This window comes from Chaetodon trifascialis, chromosome 6 (assembly GCF_039877785.1).
Source record: "Chaetodon trifascialis isolate fChaTrf1 chromosome 6, fChaTrf1.hap1, whole genome shotgun sequence".
Classification (NCBI taxonomy): domain Eukaryota; kingdom Metazoa; phylum Chordata; class Actinopteri; order Chaetodontiformes; family Chaetodontidae; genus Chaetodon; species Chaetodon trifascialis.
Window position 1 is genome coordinate 7,610,004 of NC_092061.1, and position 22,803 is coordinate 7,632,806.

The 22,803-nt window shown below is 43.7% G+C and overlaps 2 protein-coding genes across 2 annotated transcripts in view; one reads left to right on the forward strand and one right to left on the reverse strand.

Annotated features, from left to right (window-relative positions):
* Positions 1 to 8,618, forward strand: thbs4a (thrombospondin 4a). The gene is made up of 23 exons (XM_070963545.1): positions 1 to 300; positions 1,274 to 1,471; positions 1,609 to 1,856; positions 1,998 to 2,100; positions 2,225 to 2,316; positions 3,142 to 3,193; positions 3,304 to 3,503; positions 3,606 to 3,743; positions 3,851 to 3,931; positions 4,020 to 4,172; positions 4,311 to 4,415; positions 4,511 to 4,618; positions 4,738 to 4,897; positions 5,908 to 6,026; positions 6,109 to 6,161; positions 6,256 to 6,340; positions 6,477 to 6,573; positions 6,669 to 6,847; positions 7,074 to 7,122; positions 7,258 to 7,454; positions 7,602 to 7,774; positions 7,866 to 8,005; positions 8,092 to 8,618. The coding sequence occupies exons 1-23, from the start codon at positions 216 to 218 to the stop codon at positions 8,139 to 8,141; spliced, it is 2,865 nt and encodes a 954-aa protein (XP_070819646.1). The 5' UTR covers positions 1 to 215; the 3' UTR covers positions 8,142 to 8,618.
* The window catches only part of serinc5 (serine incorporator 5), a 20,678-nt gene continuing 6,490 nt past the window's right edge, over positions 8,616 to 22,803 (reverse strand). Inside the window, exons 2-12 of the mRNA XM_070963546.1 lie at positions 19,153 to 19,320; positions 15,861 to 16,039; positions 15,530 to 15,612; positions 15,333 to 15,426; positions 14,417 to 14,628; positions 14,073 to 14,165; positions 13,155 to 13,281; positions 12,327 to 12,396; positions 12,091 to 12,127; positions 11,419 to 11,563; positions 8,616 to 10,447 (exon numbers count right to left, since the gene is read on the reverse strand). Of these exons, the coding sequence (XP_070819647.1) occupies positions 10,303 to 10,447; positions 11,419 to 11,563; positions 12,091 to 12,127; positions 12,327 to 12,396; positions 13,155 to 13,281; positions 14,073 to 14,165; positions 14,417 to 14,628; positions 15,333 to 15,426; positions 15,530 to 15,612; positions 15,861 to 16,039; positions 19,153 to 19,320 (1,353 nt within the window). The 3' untranslated portion in view covers positions 8,616 to 10,302. The remainder of the gene's footprint in view (positions 10,448 to 11,418; positions 11,564 to 12,090; positions 12,128 to 12,326; positions 12,397 to 13,154; positions 13,282 to 14,072; positions 14,166 to 14,416; positions 14,629 to 15,332; positions 15,427 to 15,529; positions 15,613 to 15,860; positions 16,040 to 19,152; positions 19,321 to 22,803) is intronic.

The following is a 22,803-nucleotide window of genomic DNA, read 5'->3' on the forward strand; positions in this document are numbered from 1 at the left end:
ACAGTGGAGTACAAAGACACTCCCCTTTGCTTTAAAAGCTGTGGCTGTGGCAACAAAACCATCTCACCTCTGCTGAGATTTTGCTCCAGCCTCTGGATTTGTCCATCACTCTGTTGGACCGCTGTGTTAAAATCGGAGATTAATCTCCTATTGATCCTCGAGAGGAAACTCCTGAGCACAGCTTCTCCTGAGGTGTGTCCCATACTGAAGCACTGATGATGGGCGTGTGGGCCGGAGCAGCGGCTCTGTGTCTGCTGCTGCTGCAGCAGCTGGTGCTCAGTGTCACAGCTCAAGGCATTGGTGAGTACTCTCACGATCCATGCTCTTTTAGAAAACATCAAATATGCGTCTGTAGATCAGCAGGAGATCAGCACATGTTAAAAACCTCTTGATGTCACTATCAGATAAGCCTGTTTCAGTAACTGTCCTTTCGTTTATTAATGCTATCAATCTGTTGCCTGCTCTTATAACTCCTCATCTGCATCTAGCTACAAATAATGAGGGTAATTCTGTTGATTTAGCTGGCATGAAGCTGGCTTTTTTGTAGCTTGCAGCAGTTGTCGTCTGATCAGTCTGACCTAAATAAGGCCAGTCTTCGCTGGTGAAACAACACCAAACTTTGATTTTCCTGGATTCTACACACAAATGTTTCCATACAATTTCCTGTCACTCTGTATTATTCTTGAATTCAGCTAATGGGCTGTGTTTCTTTGTGTATGTGTGAATGTGTCCGTGCATGTGGGTGTGAGGCGGTGAGTTTGTTCCAGTGGAAAGAGTTTACTTCTGCTCCCCTCTGAAACTCCAGTCCACCACTCCATAAAAAACAGCAGGATACAAACATGAACGTGCATGCACACACACACACACACACACACACACACACACACACACACACACACACACACACACACACACACACACACACACACACACACAGATGCACTGTCACACATAATAAAGTACCGTAGTGCTCTGACTCAGCAGTAGCAATCCACAGTACACTGCGTACCGTAGCCATCAAGACACAAACTCAGAAAACTCTCCATTAATACTGACAAAAAAGAAAGTCAGCAGCACTTATAGTGGAGCAGATGGAGTGCTTTCAGCTGCTGTGCTGAAGATACCTGAAGCTCCTTTATGTACTGACCACTAGACTGCACGTTTCCCTCACTGTCCGTCTTAATCTGTGCCTTTTCTCTAAACATATTTGCCACAATAACAGTACATCTACAGCAGCACGATGCAGCTTTTTAACAATGCTCTCCTGTGTTAGTCTATGACCTGCTGGAGTCTCCAGACTGCCTGCCAGACTTGCTTCAAGGAAGTCTGAAGAACAAAGGGCGAGATGAGGCTTTCCTCCTGTCTTCCTTCAAGCTCCGCAACAAGGCCCCCACCTCTCTCTACAGCGTCATCAACCCCAGAGACAACACCAAGTACCTGGAGCTGAGCGTGCAGGCCAAACTGAGCAAGGGTGAATTATTAAACTGACACATAACAGTGTCTGTGACAGCTCTTAAACAGACTACGTTAACTGTTCTCCTGCTGCCTTCCTGTGACTGTTTGTCTGTTCTGTTTCCCCTCCTCTGTCTCACATTCTCCCCTCTCTAGTGACTATTCGTTACCAGAAGACTGATGGCAGATTTGGCACAACCAGTTTCAACCATGCCTCGCTGGCAGATGGTCGAGATCACCACGTGATGCTGCACGCCAGCGGCCTACAGCGCGGCCCACCTCGCCTCAACATCTACGTGGACTGCAGACTGGCGCACACTTTGGATGATCTGCCGGCTGCGTTTGGTTCACTCCCATCTGGTCCCAACAAGGTGGCACTGAGGACCCTGCAGTCGAGTGGACAGGTAAATAAGATGTTTACAGCTGTGAGTAATTATAAATTTGAATACGGAGATATGCTGCATAGAAACAAATTACAGGGTAATATGAACTGACTGAAAAGTGCAATAACTTGCGTTTAACTCTCCTATTCTTTTCCATTTGAGGATGAACTGACAGACTTGAAGCTGGTGATAGGCGACACCATAGACAATGTGGCCACTCTGCAGGACTGTAGCATGGATCAGGCTGAATCTCTGCAGCTGCTGGGTGAGAACAGATTGCAGCTGACTGTCTGACAGCACCTAACAAGTGCATGCAGTCATTTCAAGTGAAACCTGGTGGATGTGTTGCGTGTCTGATTGTCTCTTTCTGATTTGTGAAATTCCCTCAGGCATCCAGGGAGGCAGGATGGTACAGGACCAGGCCACCATGGTGGAGCTGAAGAGCATGTTATCTGAGATGAAGGAGCTGCTCTACCAGCAGGTAACCTGTTCTGTGCCCCAGCCTTGTGTCTCACAGGGGTAAAACTGAAGTTGTTCAAAATGATTTGGAAAATCAATAAAAGAGCGCCCCAGCATTTCAACATGGAGTTCTAATCAACAGTCCAATCATTTTGATGGTGTCGCTTTCAACCTTTATGGTTGCTTTTTTAAACCAGGTTGATGCTGAGATGAAATTAAATTGTTAAAAATCAAATAGATAAAATCTTTTTGGGGAACGCTGGGTAGCAGAAATTGTCCCTGGCTGTTTTGAAGAGTTACCTGCTTTGAAAAGAGGAAGAATGTGGGCTGATACACAACTGTGTGGAATTTCCTCTTTCTTCAGGGTAAGATTGGCTTTGCAATAAAATCTGCTTTTGTTGTGAAAAGTGAGAATCCAGACTGTGAGGACCCGCTGATTTTCTGGAGTTCTCTTGTTTCAAGACTTTATGTAACCTCAGCAACAGACGGCTGAGTGAAAGCGAGCAGCAGAGAGAAGTGGATGATTTCAAATGATCGTTGAAAGCAGGGGATTTGCTAGAAGATAAGGCATCAAACAGGGAGCCGGAGGCAATAAAATGCTCGTTATAGAGTTCAGCATTTCAGACTTGTCAGACACACTGAGAGAATCCTCTATGTGAGGAAGCAGATCACTGGAGCTTACCTTAGCAGACACGCAGCTTTTCAAAACTTCTCCATCTCATTCAACTTTTCAGTAGTTTTTTAAAAAGAGAAAACTCTGAGATAACTGTTAAGTGACAACATAATTACCCGAGCAGCACGGTTTATCCTGACCAACAGTTCTGCACGCTGTTTCTTTCTGTTTAAGATTAAAGAGACAACTTTTCTGAGGAATACCATCGCAGAGTGTCTTGCCTGTGGTAAGCAGCACAAAAACTAGAACCAGACTTGTCGTTTACACAGTATTTAGACTGTAATGTCAAAGGGAAATTTCAACAAGGTGCTCTCATATCTCTCCATGTGTCCACAGGTCTCAGAGGCAGTCCAACCAACTCAGGTCCAGCTCCAAGTTCTGGGAAGTTTGACACAAATCACCCTCCATCTCAGTGCCCACCTGGGACCTGCTTCAGACAGGATATGTGCATCCATACGGAGTCAGGGGATATCCAGTGTGCCCCCTGTCCAGATGGATATACGGGAGATGGGACGCACTGTGACGACGTAGATGAGGTAGGGATCATGTGCTCCTCAGTGTGGATATGTCTCTGCCGCCAGCCGTTGACAGTAGCACTTGTTAGCATTTTACCAAATATATATTTGTGTGTGTTTTAGTGCCAGTTTAACCCATGTTTCCCTGGTGTCCGGTGTGTGAACATTGCTCCTGGTTTCCGCTGTGAGCAATGCCCTCTGGGATACACTGGACCGCAGATAACTGGGGTGGGAGTGTCCTACGCTAAGTCACACAAACAGGTACAATAACAACTGTATATAAAACATCAATCTGTTTGTTTATCTGCGCCTGTTGACAGAATATGAATCTTCCTCTTTATATATTGACTTTGATCTGCTCTTCCCAGGTGTGTGAGGATATTGATGAGTGTCTGGGCCCACCTGAAAATGGAGGTTGCACTGCCAACTCGCACTGCTACAACAGTATGGTAAGACCACTGGGACTGGGGTATGGTTTGTACCACACTCTCTTGCAGCAGAAGGTCCTGGTTTCTGACTCTGCACTGTCCTCTTCAGGGCTCCTTCCGCTGCGGAGAGTGCAGAACTGGCTTCACAGGTGACCAGGTGAGAGGTTGCCATGGTGCCAGGCTTTGCCCCAACGGCCAACCCAACCCCTGTGACGTCAATGCTGAGTGCGTCGTGCAGAGAGACGGCAGCATTAGCTGTATGGTAAGAATTCAGAAAGTACTGACGTCATATGCAGCTTTATGAATACTCCAGTACTATGAATGTGAATCACTAACTGTTCCACATTACATAATTTACCTAAAATGCCATGCCATGCCTTTTCCTTCTCGTGTGTGTCAGTGTGGCGTTGGTTGGGCAGGTAATGGCTATGTGTGTGGAAAGGACACCGATATTGACGCATATCCTGACAGTAAGCTCAAGTGCAGGGACAACAACTGTAAGCAGGTACTCATGACTATACCCATTACCCTCTGTTACGGTTAATTCATGTTAGGATAAAAAAAATAAAGCTGTGTGTGTTTTTGCTGTGCTGTTTCCAGGATAACTGTGTGTTTGTGCCAAACTCTGGCCAAGAGGATGCAGACAGGGACGGGATGGGTGACGCCTGTGATGATGATGCAGACAGTGATGGCATTATTAACATTGATGTAGGTGTCTTAGGACCAGCATATGAACTCTCACAGATATGAGTGGGCTCTAGCATTCTGTGAACAGGAATTTAACTCTCTGTCAGATCTTGCAGTCAATTGTAATTTTTCTGTCCCAGGACAATTGCTGGCTCGTTCCAAATGTGGACCAAAGGAACAGCGATAAGGACCTCCATGGTGACGCCTGCGACAACTGCAGAACAGTTGAAAATCCTTCACAGAGGGACACCGATCAGGACGGGCTGGGAGATGACTGTGATGATGATATGGATGGGGATGGTAAGCGTGTTTGTTGTTTAAAAGGCGCATAATTATTATCGTCACATAGGTTTGCAATTGCTGCCCATCACTGGGTGTAATTAAAGGGGCATATTTTTGTAAATGGTCGCAGTGGCTGAAAAGGTTGGATGGTCATTACTGTGGGAGGTTTAGTAACTGGACCATTACTGCTTTTATTGCATCAATTAGAGGTAATAAAGCTAAGAACACATTGTGAAACCTGATGGCTGATAATCGCATTAAAAGACCATCGTGTCTGTGAGGGTTATCCAAACCACAGACTGTCTGGACCAGACTGTCCAGACAAGAATACAACCTTTACAATCCTGTTCAGTGGAAAGTGCGGGCTGGCAGCACTTTATCTGTTGAAAACATCCTCTTGGTCTTTTTTGCTTCTGTTTCCAATTCACATCCTCCAGCAGTTAGATCATTGGCCTTCAGGGAAACAACTCAAGCGTCATTTAAAGAAACAAGCCATTTAAACCCCAGTAGAAAACAGTGTTAAATGTTGAAATGTTCCAACTGGAATTATAAGCGATGTCTCACACACTTTTCTCACATACTTCACTCGGTTGCCCTTTTAGAGGACCTCTCATTCGTTCCACTCGCAGCACAGTTTCAACTTCTTGCCTCTGTGCATGCCTGCATGTTTACCTTTATATGCTTATGCATGTTGCATGTTTAGACTGTTTGGTGACCCCGTTTTGTTCATTTTGGCAGAGCGCCAGCCTCTTGATCGTTTGGTTATGTCTTTAACTCCAAGGCTGGATTGCTAAACGCTTGGTCATGTCTGTCTCCGTTCTAAAAGCATTTTTCCACGGTGAACCTCCGCCAGGCATTGAAGGCCCCTGGAAACTATTTCACCTTCCTCTTAAACAAACACTGCCATCTGGCGATGCATTTGACAGACTGGGTCTGTGGGCTGCGTTCTGTCATGCTGTCTTTATTTGCCTGTCACCACTTTTACACATGATGCAGAAATTAAAATGCTGAGGCGTTTATGTTCTCAGGCTTGAAGAATATTCTTGACAATTGCCAGCGAGTCCCCAACCCAGACCAAAAAGACAGAGACAACGATGGGGTGGGAGATGCCTGTGACAGCTGTCCTGATATGGTTAACCCTAACCAGGTAACAAACCAAACAACAACCTGAAAAAGATTCATGTGCTGCCATAACTCTGAACATCAGTGTCTGTCGTGTCTACCTGCAGTCTGACTCAGATGATGACCTCGTAGGAGATACCTGTGACGACAACATAGACAGGTAGAGCCCACTGTCGGGGCCTGTGGTGTGAGTGCGTGTAAAGATGTATGAAGTTTTACCATTTTGTTTTACCTGCCCTGCTCTTCTTTTTCAGCGACGGTGACGGCCATCAGAACACGAAGGACAACTGTCCCACAGTCATCAACTCCTCTCAGCTGGACACCGACAAGGATGGAATGGTTTTAAACGGCCTCTTCCTTCATCCTTTACTTAATCTATTCAATGCATCATGTTTCATTGATTCATCTCATGAGTACTGACAAATAGATGGCTCTATGCTTGCACTCATCCAAACGGGCTGTTTTGTCTCGAAAGGGAGATGAATGCGACGATGACGACGATAACGACAACGTACTGGACGAGGATGACAACTGCAGACTGGTTGCCAACTCGGACCAAAAGGACACAGACAGTTAGTGCAGCTTCATGTTTCTTCCTGGGTGCGTACGTGTGTGTGCTGTACGTGTTTCTGCTGTGTGGCTTCTAAGCGGTGTTCTTGTATTTCAGACAACAAGGTTGGAGACGCATGCGAAGGAGACTTTGACAAAGACAATGTCATTGACATTATCGACCACTGCCCAGAGAACGCTGAGGTCACCCTGACCGACTTCAGAGCCTATCAGACTGTAGTGCTGGACCCAGAGGGGGACTCTCAGATTGACCCCAACTGGGTGGTCCTCAATCAGGTAAACAATAGCTAAAGTTCAACACTCTTTCCTGGCTCCCCTGTTATTGTTTCAATCAGTCTTTGTATAAAGAGTGTGTTCTGTCCATATTCTATAAAATATTTATAATACGATCACCTCCTCATTTTAAACAACATAAAGCTGTGATTAATCTGTTAACATTAAACAATATATGAGTCCCATAATAGTACAAATTAAGTGAAGCTACTCTCTTTTGTGCTGTCAGGGCATGGAGATAGTTCAGACCATGAACTCTGACCCTGGCCTTGCTGTAGGTGAGCACAGAATACCTTCATACTGTCTCATCTCCATCTCTTTTAACAATTGAATATTTCCCAGTCTCTTCTATGTGTTTTTGGTCAGCCTTCGCCTGACGAGGTCTATGTCTTCTCCCCTGTCCACTTCTGTAGGCTACACGGCGTTCAGTGGGGTTGACTTTGAGGGGACATTCCACGTGAACACGGTGACCGATGATGACTATGCTGGCTTCATCTTCGGCTACCAGGACTCCTCCTCCTTCTACGTGGTGATGTGGAAACAGACAGAACAAACGTACTGGCAGGCTGCGCCCTTCAGAGCCGTTGCTGAGCCAGGAATACAACTCAAGGTCAGTGGCTGCGCTTATATAGCACTAACGTTTTCACCCATTCACGCACCAATGGCGGCCAAGGTGCTTACTTGACCATCATTGCTCACTTTCATCATCTGTCGTCAGTTTTTCCCTCTCTTGTGCTATCTGGCTCCTTATCATTAGGTTGTGAAGTCTAAAACTGGTCCTGGTGAGTATCTGAGGAACTCCCTCTGGCACACGGGAGACACCAGCGAGCAGGTCCGTCTCCTGTGGAAGGATCCCAGGAATGTTGGCTGGAAGGACAAAGTGTCCTACCGCTGGTTCCTCCAGCACAGACCACAGGTTGGATACATCAGGTACAATCTGACGCACACCAGCACTGAAGAGACATACTCATTCTGTGTGTGTGTGGGTGATCTAACTCGTTTCACTGAATGTGTGGACCAGGGCTCGCTTCTTCGAGGGTTCGAACCTGGTGGCCGACACAGGGGTGATAATTGACACCAGCATGAGAGGCGGGAGACTGGGCGTGTTCTGCTTCTCACAGGAGAATATAATCTGGTCCAATCTGAAGTACCGTTGCAACGGTGAGTGGCTGCAAGTTAAAGGCAGTCTAGTCAGGTACACAACGTTCAAGTATGCTTATGAGTTTTCTCCTTTCTAATCCCTACAGACACTATTCCTGCTGACTACCAGGATCTGAGCGCCCAGAGCACACAGTGAGGCCAGAGAAGGGGGGTGACCCACCAAGGAAGCAACTTGAACCCTGTTGAATACGTGGATGAAAGAGCTGCACAGCTGGGAACAAAGAGGTAGAGGACAGGAGTTAAAGATGGGTGTGAGAGGGAACATGATGGACAGCTTTGGTGAAAGACTATGGCAATGACATTTAACTTTGTTATTTGAGTGAGAGGGTCTTAGGAAAGCAGAACTTTGGGCATTATATACTTTAATTCAGTGTAACTAAAGCCAGTACATTTTTGAATAAATGTTCAGAAGGGTTCTCTGATTTTATCAGTATTTTAGGAGTAGTGTTAAAGATGTAATACTTTTTTGAATATATTGTAAGTACAATAAAATCTTGAGCATTTCACAAAATCAAAGCAGGTTATATCTCATTTTTTGTATGAGATCATTGTATGTTATTTATCTACATGAAGGAAAACTATATGGGCAATTAAAGACACTACAATGGTGTTCAATGGATGTTTTATTAAATGTGAACTGCATGGCACCCACATGTCCGTATTTCAAACATACTAATTGGTCAAAAAAGTGTATGTTACGGTGGTACACAGCCTTCACAGTGGGTCCTGCTATCTGATTTAGGATTCTTTTGTAGCTTGGTATCAAAGCTGCAGAGCACCATTTAATTTCTACATTCATACCAATAATTCAAATGCAGAAATGTTTCCAAAAAAGATAAGTCACATGACATAATTTGCAGGTACATAGAGCATAATTCAAATGAAACTTTCCACAGACCACAGAACTTTCGGCAAAATGTACATATAAGTTATTATAAAACATGTTAGGAATACAGTCAGATGAAAGACGAACATACTGATTTATTATGAATGAGAATGATAAACGACTTGCAGTTGAAAATGTGCAATATAATGTAATTTTACACACACAAAAAAAAACCAAACAGGTCTTTGTGTGAACTTTAATTCGGCAGTAAACTCAACATCCAGTGTTGAATAACTAATAAAAGCACTCATGCTACCTTATGACCACCATTATGAGCTGACGTAACAAATACAAGGCAAAACGCCTTTTAACTGTACAGAAAATAGCTGATGTAAGTGTCTGTGCATGCAAATACATAATGTTCTCAGTTATAATTTTGTGTGTAAATGACCAAACAATCTGATAGAGTATGTTCTTGTTTTCTGACATCTACCTTTGGCAAACGTTCCTCATCTATGTCACTGCAGCTCTTCCAGAGAGGCGGCACTCCACTAGCGTCATTGTTGCGTAAGGCAGGTTGATTTGAAGAGCACTGCCCCGTGCCACAATGATGATGACTGGAAATGTTGTACAAATGACATCGATTTTCCTAAGAAAAGATCTGGCTCAAAGGGAGCACTGACATTAATAAAATCTGTAACATTATCCTTGTGATCTAAGTGGAAACTTCACAACACTGGGCGTCTATAATATCGAAAAGAGCTTGTTCTGTTGCATAGAAAACTTCTACAAAAGGGCGCAACATAACAAAGCATAAACATATACAGCTTACATTTGAGCCTGAGAGATGAGTTTTTAAACAAAGTTGGGGACAAATTTAACTCAATTTCCACCACATTCTTTCCAAATGATTTGTCATTACTTGAGACATTTCAATAAATACAATTTCTCTTGTAACATGTCTAACCTGAAATAAATTTGTCCCTCACCTTTGCTACAACTTTATGGTCCGACTGTACAGAACTGAAATGCCTGGCTGAGAGTAAAAGCGGGAATCCAAGAAAAACTGACACACACAGGAAATACTTACAAAACATACTTTCAAATCTGAAATTATCAAGGAATCTATAGGAGGTGGATGCTTCACATGTTTCACAATGTAACTCAAGTCCCATGATTCTTTATGTAATTACAAACCTGTCAGTAATACAAAACTCCAGGAGTAAGTAAAAGATGACAAAATCATCATCAAAGTATTAACAGCTTAACATCGTAAAACAAAGTAAAAGAAACACTAAAATATAAAACAAAAGGCAACAGATAATCCTCCATTTTGAATGCTGAGGGTAGTGTAGGGTTGTATTTCAAGGTAAATGGGGGTTGTGGTGGTCCCTTGGCTCAGGATGAGTGTGTCTGCCTGGCCACATCCCAAGAATCAGAGTACCCTGACTGTAGTGTAGTGATGTGGGTCTTAGGCCTCGAAGCGCTTCGGACAGACCATGGGAGCGACGAGGGTCCACATGTAGAGGATGAGACAGACCCAGCAGGAGGCCATCTTGATCCAGAACACTGACCAGCTCCCCTCCAACAGTTTCTCGATCTTATGGTTGTCATAACTGCAAAAGGAAAGCACAGTGAAAACACTGAGCGGGACTGGTTCTTAATCTTAACCTCAATTAACAACAGAGCAATCCCAAACCTGCAACAACTTTTTTGCCACTTGGGGGCAGCAAACACTGGATGTCAACAACACTGACATATCACCTTTTTAAATTGATACAGCAAGCCTGTTTGCAAAGAAATGCAGATTTACACATACAGCTGATGTAATCCAACTTTAGTATAATGTAAGTCAAATATTCACACTCCTTTTAGCTCTGTTTTGTTCTCCACCAGATATCTGATTCATAAGCAGCTCAATGCTCCACTATGTAGATCAGCTCGATGCTTTTTGTCAATCTGCTCTTCGATGCTCGACAGGTAGCAATGGGCTTTTTTTTTTCCCTGAAAACACTTGGCTGCAGCGTCCAAACGTAATGCTAGAAAGCGATGAGAATGAACCTACACCACAGACCACAGAAACAAAACAATGATCTAAAATGCTCTCTCAGCTCCAAAGAGCCGAGAGAAGCTGTACAGCCGGGTGATGACATCCTGTGGGTTCGTCACCACAAGTTATGAGCCTTTTACAGTCATTATAGTATATATAGTTATTATAAAGATATTGATTATAGCCGATTTAACCCAATTAAGACAATAATAACAACCGATAACTTTCATCTGTTTATGTTGATTAAAATAAGGTCCCTACAGACATGTTTTCATATCAGACATCCTAAGTTGTCGCAGCAGGAAACGCATTGGTGTTATTAATATGTATTATAGTTAAAAACGTCTTATTTCCATTAAATGTCCCATAAAAGCACAACAGGACCATGGCTTATCAAAATGGAAAGCAAAAGTGCCTTTTACTCCTCTTGGGAGTTAGTTCAGACAATAAATTGATTTGTGAAATTCTCTCAGGAGCATATCCGTATACGCCCACTGCACCACAATCAGAACGTGCATCACACTGAGGATCACTTACTGGAACCAGTTGGTGACGGTCATCATGACGTAGAGAGATCCCAGGAAGAAGACAAAATGAAAGTAGGCGTAGCTGTAGATGGTTCCCTCTCTCTCATCATACATCACATTCTGGCCTGAACCGCTCTTCTCCTCGTCGTAGTCGTCTAAAGAGTGCACATTGAATGATGTTAAGGGTGGATGCATGGGTGAGTTACACCTTTAATGTGAGAAAATGCCTCAAACTTTGACTTTAGCTCACACGAGGCAGGAAAAAAGATATTAGAGATAGTCAAATGCTGTTCTGGACTGGTTAGTTTATATTATATGTAACTCCCAAATTGAATTTAAGTACTAGTGGCAATATATTTCTGATGGCTCTACTTGCCAACATGGAGCAGTTTTACTTCCAGCAGGGGGCAGTGTCAGCCTACTCACAATTTCATTTTGCCTCTGGTGCTGCTTCACTGTCATACTAACCTCCTAGTAACAGTGACATCATCTGTGTTTGCTGACCAATACTTTCTCACCGTCTTCAATCTGGCTGAGGAATAGCAATGAGCATAGCCCCCTATGTGTGCAAACACTGGGGACTTAGACATGCACACTGAACAGGCTGGAGAGGCTGGGGGAAGAGAGGGTGAGGGGGGAAAAAAGATGTGATGGTGTGGAGGAATTATTTGACTTTCCTTACCTGTGTCATCTCCAAAACAGAAACAGCAGCGAGCTCTCTGCAGGATAAAGAAACACATAAAAGGTTACCACCTAACTGGAACACATTGTATATCTCCTGGGCCTAATCTCTATAATTTCATAAGGGAGTCTAATCAGGAGAGCTTGGTCAGTGGGGGTTTCAAGTCCTGTTAATCCGTTTAACCCATCTGTATATTTAATTAACACGCACGGAGATCTGAATATTTGTGCGTTTACCTCAGTCTCTGGCTCACTGTTCCTGCACACTCTGAGCGCTGCAGAGCTTCGCCTGGTGGTGGATGTCAAGCTAGAGGGAGAGTGGATAAAGAGAAACAGAGAAAGAGATATGAAGCCAGACGGAGGGAGAGAAAGGTTGTAATTCTGTCACTCTGTATTTTCCCAATAATGTGCCGTTTCACATTGCTGCAGAGTCTAACTCCCTCTTCTTCAGGCAACGACCACAAGAGACACGATGCCTCCACTTAATGGGAAACACATGTGAACAAATGCAAAAAGCCATAGTTCTTGTCTCTCACACTCTTCGCTTAGCCACAGCCAATCACGCACTGCCTCTCCGGAGCCATAGCCAATCAAAACTAGCCTTCCTCTGTCGCTACACACTGCTACAAAAAACATTACTTTTATTCCACAAATACTGTTAATGGGTTTGGATGGCAGCCTCTGTACAGTCTCTCAACTCTCTACATTCTATGATATAACATTAAAGGAGCTATACTACAGGGGAACTTGGTTAGCATGTGTGTAGACACTGAAATTAGGAAAAAGAGAAGCAAGAGCTGTGTGTCAGTATGACTTAAGCTACTTTAAGGGACAGATTCAGATGCAAGACCAGTTAACTGGGGACAGGTGGTGCAACTGGGAACAAAAGCCAGAACAGCAGATTTTTTTGGTTAGTGGTTAAGGTCAGGGTTACGTTACGGGTTAGGGTCAGGCAAGCAGTGGTTATGGTTAGGGTTCAGTTAAGTCACCAGGAAATTAATATGACCTAAATAAGTTTGTGTGTGTGTGTGTGTGTGTGTGTATGTGTGTGTGTGTGTGTCTTACCAAGAATAAAGCACGCAGCCAAACAGGATAACAGTTCCCAAAGCAGTGACGATTTTCTTGTCGCTCTCCGTCCCAGAGTTCAAGGGAAATACACACACGGTTACGTTCACACCGTCTCTCTCCACCGCTGAACAGAAAGAAGGAGCAGAGCAGACAGAGATGGATGAGGTGAAAGACAAAGTACTGAAACAAGAAGGGCGGTTGAGAAAGATGCAGTGTGTGAGTGTGTATTTTGGCACAGTGTTGGCAGCAGCAGGAGAAGGGGGGTGGGGTGGAGATAGTAAAACATACGGAAAGTGGAAACACACCAACAGCCTCCATGGCAGTATGTAGTACACATGTGTGTTACTTGAGAGGCATGTGCTGATATCAAATATTTATGGACAGATTATTTTTAAAATAACATCTTAGCATAAAATATTAATAAACCGCTGTGCTGTTGAGATGAACATATTCAGAGCACCAGTCTCTGCAGAGAATCACAACTTTGTCTGAAGGTCTCGGTTAAACTGTAGAGATCTGAATGCTTGACACTCATCATATGTGTTTGACTTATGTTCTTTCCTCTCGAGTGTGTCACAACAACGTTTCACGTAACACGTGCGCAATTCCCTCGCTGTTATGGTAATCATCTGAATGAACAAAATTCATGCATTTTATGCATGAATTTTGTTATATAAATAAAATATTTGTGTTATTAGTAGTACCAATGAACTCTTGACTCTCAATTCTGTGTCCTTCTGTATATTTTTCATGTAAAGTGTACACATCACGTAATGATTGTTTTCCATAATGTTTGCTGCAGCATTAATAAGACTAACCCATAACTCAATACCAATAATACCTGTTGATCCAAGCTGATACCCAACAATGGCTGTGACTACTAGGTGGAGCTGGGTGCCTGACACTCATACTCACTCTCTTTTGGTTTGCTGGAGAAAGCTGAGAAGGTGAGGTACATGACATACAGACTGATGACTCCCGGCTGCAGCAGGCCTGATGTGGGCTGCACTGCAGGGACACAAAGATGAACACAGGATTTAGAGTTTATGCAAAAGTATTATAATTATTACAACCAACAGTCGTATTTATTGCTACTTTCTATCAATATACTATGTTTGTTGTGTCTTAAATGTGTTGCTATTGTGAATTTCTCTTTGTCAAAAGTCAAAACACTTTCTATTAATGCCACCTAAATGGCAGTTTTTTATTTGTCTTCCACAGTCAAATGAGATAATGTGCTTGTGAGTAGAGGCCCTCACGTTTCTGTATGCATGGGGAGATGGCCAACAAGGAGACGATGAGGCAGAGGCTGCCATTGATGCCCAGGAAAATCTTGTTCAGTAAACAGGCCTCGGGGTCAGTGTAAAATAGACCCATCAGGATTACAGCTCCTACTGCAGCACTGAACAGCACCAGAGTCACAAGGGCCAAAGCTGCGTACCACAGACGATTATACTTTACTCCTGAACTCCTGGAAACGGAAAGAGAAGAGGGAGAGAGAGAGAAAACAGACAGCAGAAAGGAAAACCATAAGATGAACAAGGGTAAAGCAAATTAAATAAGCAAAAGATCAAGTGAACAGGGGAAAAAAAGCAAAGAAAACTGACATCCTAAAGAAAAATGTAAAGAAAGAGAAATTATGCTCGGTGAGTTATTCCTGCATGAGATGAGAGGACAGGTTTATGGCTGCTTAAGTGCTTTCACATCACATTTACTTTGCCTGGAAATGTAAGGTTTTGCTAAAAAACTAAATAAGTGGGTGCACATACCAATACATATTGAGAGGTTTAAGTTTGCTGCATTGGTTAACAAACCATTAAAGGTTTCTGAAACAGTCTGCTGTGGTATGCGTGTGTCTCTGTGGGAAGGGAAGAGGAAACTGAGAGTACACTCCTAAACCATATGTATCTTGTGAATCTGCCCAGAGCCGGCCTGCTGCCAAGCCTCCCCTCCACACACAAAGACACAAAGCTACATGACTCCCTCTTTCCAAACCTTTTTCATCCAAATAACCCCACAGACGAATATGTCCCACCCTCTGAGTGTCTCAAGAACAAACGGAAAGCACAGCACAGTTCCCATTCGCAGGGCACCCATGCTTACGCAACTGAGCCAGACTCCGAGTTACTGGGTCAAAAGAGAGACAGGACCAGAGAGAAGACATCTTGCTCTCACCAGTTTGTGTTCCATCTGTGTGCAAACTCCACCAACAGCATGAGCTGGATCAGCAGGAAAATGAACCCGCAAGCAGCTCCCACGTAGCGCCACACTGTGGCATTGAACAGAGGGAGAGACAGGGAAATCATTATGGAGATGAGAAGACCTCACGGTAATATATGTGTCACTTACTGCAAGATGTTTCCTCTCTTTACCTTCCAGAAAGGTTTCCTCTTCTGGGAGGAAGAAGCCTCCAGCGCAGCACGCCACCAGTGCGATAAACTTCAGCAACCAGAACCTGACATTCACAGCAGCCACAAAGTTAGAGGTTGCACATGAAAGAAATAAAACATAAAACGCAAAAACTAGCATACAAAACAAGACTTCTGACTGAACTGCCTCAGCGTGACCTAGTCAGAATGGTGTATGGAAAAAAACACAGAATATGAAGTATAATTCATCCAAAAATACAAGAGCAATAAGATCTTGTGTTAAAGATAACAGGTGCTTCTGTGTATGTCAGTCATTGTGTCAGGGCCTTCTTACCCGTTATGCACAGCCGCCCTCCAGCCTGTGCTGTTGTTGACTCGTATGGTGAAGATAGAGAAGAATAAGAAGAAGCAGGACATGCCAAAGCACACCTTGTAGACGGCAGAGTAGCCAACCAGAGTCTTGCAGTTCTCCCCTGCATTCATCTTCTCACACAGCTCACTGTAGAAGGGGATCTGAATGACAAAATCACACACCCAAAACACCGCGATTAGATCATTATGGAGTTGAAAAAACACCCACCTCTGCTCATGTTTGTCTAGTACGCGGCCTCAGAGAAAAGGACCCAATGGCATCTATTCTGAGTGTCACGCCTCTAAAGGAGCAGAAAGAGCGAACAGGCAGCAACAACAACCCCTCTTTCTCTCCATGAAGCCCTCTTTCATCCTTCGTTCTCTACAGGCTGTTAGAGGGGCCTTACAACTAACTGTCAGTGTACCCAAACAAAAGACACAGATGAATAAATTAACCGCCTTTTGTCAGCAAGTCAGAGGGATTGGGAAGAGCAGAGAGCAGAAAGAGCATGAGAGGGAGGGAAAGACCGGGTGATCCGTCTCGAAATAAATTTCCAAAATCTATTTCAACGTACCTACAGTGAGCTATGTAAAAAATTAGGAGAGCAAGGCCAGGTCCAGCAAAGCAGATAAGGACTTTGCTGTGGCCTTAAACGGGAAATTGGAAGTGCTTCAGTGGCTCGGTGCCAACAGAAGAGACGGTCTTTTGAATGACAACCACAGAAAGCTCAAATATCTGGTCCCTTCTCTGATGCCCCTGACTGTAGAGATGTGAATCAGTCAAACACAAGAGCTGCTTCTCAAACAGAAGTCATTTTTTGAGAGAACTACAGATTTACTTACAGATAATAAGGGTTTTGACTTGACTTTATGAGTTTTTTGGTCCCTGAGGTTGTACACAGGGGTGAGACGGCAGCGGATTGAGTTGTCATCACCTCAGTGTGCAGCACAGTCCAGAGCCAGATCACAACATAGAGTAAAAGCCCATTTTGGAGCTTTTGTCTGATGTTGAGGACCATATTAGCATGTCCATGGTGTAGTGATTAAGAAGGAAAGGGGCCGGCTGTTTCAGACAGCTGTAAATCTCTTGAGAAAAGACCAGCACTCTCAATGACACAAAGGCTGCTCTCTTAGCTGGGACTTCCCACTGTGCGCAGTGTGAGACTGACAGTGTTCGTGTATGTGTGCATATATGTGTGTGTAACTCAGCGGGCTTTGCGTGGGGCTATCAGAGGCCATTTTGTGCCTGGATGGGCCTTTTACAGGGTTCCCCGCTCACAAGGAGACATACAGCAGGGAGTCCTTTTAATACTGTGCAGTAGACACTGGCGGAGAAAGAGAGATGAAAAAACATTAAAGAAGATTGGTGGAAAAATGTCACTGCCTTCAAATGGCGCTCTCAGTTAAAGAAAGCTTGCAGTCATTGCCACGGTAACACTGTCAAGCTGAGGGTATTCTCCTTCTCAGTAGTAGCATCATTATTCCCTGTTTACTCTGTCTTGTACTCTAGCATATCCTGATACACACTGCTGTACCTTAAAACAGGAACATCACCTCTCAAGCTCAGATACTCAGCTGTCATTATGACGCAGACGAAAAAGGATAAGAGGACGGTGTATCAGGACATCCTTTGTGCCGGACTGTGTGACTAAAGTCTGCCTCACCCAGATAACGGTATCCGCAGAAGCCTTCCAGCCGGAATTCCTCAGAAACAACCACAGTCTGATAATAATCCTGCATTAGGAAGATTCAAAGAGCTAACGTTGGGGAAAAAAACAAAACATGAAAGCTCTAAAGATCAAAAGAGAGAGCAGCAGGCCTCCAGTGTATCTTCTCCCAACTTCAGAGGCTAGGTGGGTGTTAAAAACAAAAAGCTTCCAGCCTGAACTCCTGCCTCCTCGACTGTGGCCTTACTACTGTGAAGATACACATGGGATCTCCAGGGGAAATAGAAGGATGTCTGCTTTGCCTGTAGCGATGTTATAAATCTTTCATTTTGGCCGTTAGCTTCGACATGGCAACACTGGCACATTCTCTGAAATCCTATTCTGTTTCCAGCAGAGAGCTAAACGCAAAGGCTGGCTAACCTGACAAGAGAGCACCCAATTTCAACATAAATGTGTGAGAGCGTGTAACCTACAAAATATTTCTTTCTCTTTCCTTTTCAGAATGTGTTTCTATCACAGACTGACACTCACAGCTCATTTTAAATACAGTTGCTAACTTCTGCGAAGTGAAGCCTGGGGAGAGAGCACAGACATCTGTGGAAGACCAAACAGTGTAAAAGGTCACCGTGTTGCGGCTACTGTTGGCTTGATTACTTGAGCCTCTGAGCAGACCCCCACCGCTCTTGTCAGTAAAATAGGCCATTTGCAAAACATCAGAATTAGGACTTTATGTCTGAGAAAAGACGTAAACATTTTTTAAACTTAACGTTTGTTTCTCACAATCAGAACGCAGCAGATATTTAACCAGTGGGCATAAGAGTAGCACCGTGAGCCCTTCCTGAAATCCAAAGAGGGTTCCTTTACAAAAGCAAAAAAGCAGAATTTGGATGAAATGATGGAAGGTAGGTGGGACTGAGCTTGAGCAAGGTGGACCTCAGCTGAGCCGTGATCAGCCCTGACACCTGGATGAACTCAATTATAAAGCGACACACTCTCACTTACAGCATCCTACAAGGTTAATCTGTTTGCTTGTATTTGGACAGTTATTTATTTAAATCTGATATGTTCAAAATAATCTTGATAAGAACAATTATCTGACTGCTAACTGACTTTTATTTCCCTACTATCAACAGCAACTGTCTGAATGGTGACACTCAAATCATCACCTATAATTGGCCCTATGACTGTGCTGTCTGTCGCCGCTCAAGGAGTCTGCAGCCGTGCCGCTACCTACACAACCGCACACACAGGAAATCATGGCCTCTAATTTGAGCTGATCTAAATACATCTCATCATATCTTCAGTCTATCGTCACCGTACAGCGGAGGCACTCGTCTATCAGACCGAGAGTTTTAGATCCGCTCCAATCTTCCTCCATTTAAAACGCAGCTGTTGTGGAGCATAAATGAGAGCTTGAATTTTCCCTCTGTGCTGTTTATTCTTCTTACCTTTTTACAATTAATGCTTTCAACCTTCCAAAAAAGCACAAATTCCAAAAAATTCAATTATATATTCTCCAATTATATACAGCTATACACAGTAACAAAAAAAAAGAGCATATATGTGATGGAAGATTGATATTTTGCTGTGCGTGACTTATGTACTTACATGGTCTCTCAACTCCTGCTCCACAGTCGGGGACATCATGATGACACAGATGATGGTGACCAGCAGGAAGTAGAGGGCATACATGACTCGGGTCCCTGTGGACTGTTTGATCTTGGGGCAGCAGTTACAGCAGCACGAGCAGGCTGCTGAGCCGCAGCAGCAGGCCAGCTGCACACAGAGAACAATGGAAACAAGAGGCAGAGACGGGGAATACATTAACATCCTTTCAGAATGTAAGACATCTGATACAGGCACAATGCATTTACAGAGCACTGGGTCAAGGGTCGGCCAGGGCTTAGGTGTGCATTTTGAAACCATGTAAACCACAATTTTTTTACAGAACAAACATTTTGTAGATGTTAAACTATATAGAATGAGAGCAGTGGAAAGAAGAATGAATAAAAACAGACATATAGACAAGAATTGCTGCCCTGCTGTTGTATGCCTCCACCAACCAGCCAAGTTGCACTTTACATTCATGTCTGTCCAGACTCATATAATACACTGTATGCAGTGAGTATCTGACCAAATGTCTTCCCTTCTGTTCCTGAGTTACAGTGTTGAATAATGGCCAGGAAAGTATTTTTGCAGAACATTTTGATGTCACATTGAAAATGACCTTTGACCTTTTGAATATAAAACATCCTCATTTAATCCTATGAGACAGTTGTGTGAAATTATGTCATAACTATCCTGCAAATTCTAGATGTTTGTGCCATATGTAATGAAATTTCCTCCAGGCATTCCTGACCCTTGACTGTCAAAATCTAATCATTTCATCCTTGAGTCCAAGTGGAGGTTTGTGGCAAATTTGTAGAAATGTCCTCAAGGCTTCCTCAGATACCACGTAGACGGACGAACAATCAAACTCAACACAATATAATGTCTTCAATCATGGCTGTCACAGATGTGGAGGCATTAAAGGTCTGTTGAGTGAAAATTCAAGACAAGATAGTGGGAGCCAAGATACTCAAATATTTAAGGTTTTACACAAGATTGTGTAATGTTTAATAGTTCTACAGGAGTCAAGCCAAGTCACATTTATACAGCCACAAATCATAATCTGAAAAACATACCCCCTCCATCCTTAGACCCTCAATTCAGTTGAGGCAAACTCCATAAAAAAGGCAAAATTTGCAGGAAAAGAAGGGAGGGACCTCAGGAGAGCAACTAGGGGGAGATTACTCTGTCAAGGCAAACAGAAAAGGGACAAAAATAGCAGCAGTAAAATACTACAGATGGTTAAACCTCAGACACCAAAAACAATGAGCTTGTAGGTGGTGTCTTAAATTAGATTTGGTGAGTTAAACAAAGCCATTATAGCACAAGGTGCATGTTTGTCATTCAGATTGACCAAAGGTTGCAGCCATTCTTGCAAAATGTTATGTGCTTCAGTGTCTGGTGCCTTCTGGGACATTTTCATTTTCTTCTATAGCTTCACCCTCCTCAGTCCTTTAACAGTTACTACGGCAGTTCGTGCAGGCCTGAGCCAGAAATCTAAATCACAGCAACAAACTTCCAACAGAATACCCCCGCCTGACTGTCTCTGTGCATCGATGGTTTCTATCACGAGGAACAAATCCATCCCTCTTCTTCACAGTGGCAGCTCTTGGTCAATGTAGACAGTGAGGTCTTGTCTGAAAGCACACACGCACACAGAAGCCCTCATACAGAAGGACGCTCTCCTGCCAGGCCCTGCGTTATATTTAGGAAAGAGGAAGCTCTACAATTATACAGTATAATGTTTTTCGGTAGCCACCCCACCCAGCTTGTAAGCCTCCTACTCCACAGCCTGCAGAGCACACTCTGCTGTGGTGAGAGGTGAACTTCTGATGTGGTCGACGGTTGAGGTGTGGCGCACTGCTGGAGGGCTTAGACGCGCCATTTGTCTTTGTGCGTTTTCCATTTACGTGCAGCGACACAGACTTTGCTAATGATGAGGGAATGCTGCTGGTGTGGGTGACATTCCCAAGCCACAGGGGAGTCTTTGTGAGCTGCAGGGAAAACTTCTCTCTAAACGCTGTCATTATGACATTAGGTGATAGGTAGGAAATTATGGGAGATGACTTGCAAAAACACTGCTGACCTGTCAACTGAAGGGCGACGACAGAAACATCTCATCTTTAGAAATAACAGTCTGCAATACTCATTTTTTCACCGTCCTTCATATCTTTACCATACATTTCCTGTATGCACCTTGTAGCTCACATTTATTTATTTATTTATTTTTGGCATGTATTACATTGGATACAGCCAAGACAGACAAGGAATGAGAGTGGAGATAAAGGGGCAATGACATGCAAGGTCCCCAGTTGCAAGTACACTGAGTCACAAACCTTCAGGCCACCAGGACACCGCTCAAGTGTGTCCGGACAAAGTGGGATTCCAGTAACGGTCCTCTCATGAGTAATACATTTTCTCTCTCTAGGCCTAATTAAGGCATCCTAGTCAAATCAGTTCAATTCGCCATTTAGGCATATTAGTAATCTTATCCCTCATCTGTGAGTGTGTCCTAAGCCGGGGTCTGTAATCTAGCCAGGCTGGACTGATCTCGTAAAGCCAGTGTGCAACATTGTCTGATGTGTGACGTTCCGCTCCAGATGCTAGTAATGTGTGGTATGCTGCAGACTCGTGGATCCACACAGGCACATGGTCAGGATCAAGCCACTTCCCAGCCCACATGGCTCTGCCTCTCCGCTCTCTCTGTCCAGAGATTTCCCTACTAAGTGTCTTCTAGATGGCCCACCTGATTGTTTTTTTGCCTCAAAGCGTAGAATGGTTGTTTGTAGCCTTGCCTTTCTGATGCTAGCCGTGAGTTGTTGGTTTGACAGTTCACCACCGACCTTCAAAACATTTCCAGCCGGTGCTCTTTCAGAATGAGAAGAACATTGCCGTGTCTGTTGCTTTTGTCACAGAAGGTAGATTTTTTTTTAAACTGCAACGTGTAAAATCATTGATTAAATTTAAAAAAAAAAAAAAAACACTCAACTGCAACTTTCGGATCAGAAATCAACAGAGAGGGGGAACAGGATGGCATGGTAAGGTATTCATCATCAGTCCATAAGCACTGTCAGTTTAAGGTTGTTTGCCTATTTCACAGACTTTTTTTTATTTCTACTCAATGTTCTGCAAAATGCCAATCAAAGGAGCATTTTATTGTTTACTTACATTTGAGCAATCATTTGATCAGTTAATGGTCTCACAAAATGACAACTGTTCTGGTGGTGTTAGGAAATATGATGCTATGTGTCCACCGGTAGGGATTTGGCAATATTGCCTCCACCACTGATCCCAGTGTCTCTGCTATACAGTATACTTGGGGCGAGCTGTGTAGCAACACAGGGCTGGATTCTCGTGTGAACTTGCACGTCCAGCTGCCTTGCAAAGTAACACAATGTGGGCAGCAGGACTGCTTTCCACATTCTCACGTGGCATGAGAGTGAAAGCTGGTGGTGGTAATGCACCTCAGGCATGCACACAGCCGTATAAATCTGACAAAAACAATGTGTGTGCATATTTCTGACCTTGTGCATGCACACAGTTTTAGTCATGAATCTACGCAGGGTTTTATGCATTTGGCCCCGTGAGAGAATTCAAGCAGGAGTAAACAGGTCAACATACAGGATCTATCTGGTTAACGGTTGTGGGCAA

Bases quoted from the DNA above. Each gene is read 5' to 3' on its own strand.
- thbs4a (XM_070963545.1), top strand. From the start codon at position 216: ATGATGGGCGTGTGGGCCGGAGCAGCGGCTCTGTGTCTGCTGCTGCTG. The intron at 2,101-2,224 runs GTGAGAACAGAT...AAATTCCCTCAG, and splicing joins TGAATCTCTGCAGCTGCTGG to GCATCCAGGGAGGCAGGATG. The intron at 3,932-4,019 runs GTAAGACCACTG...TGTCCTCTTCAG, and splicing joins CGCACTGCTACAACAGTATG to GGCTCCTTCCGCTGCGGAGA.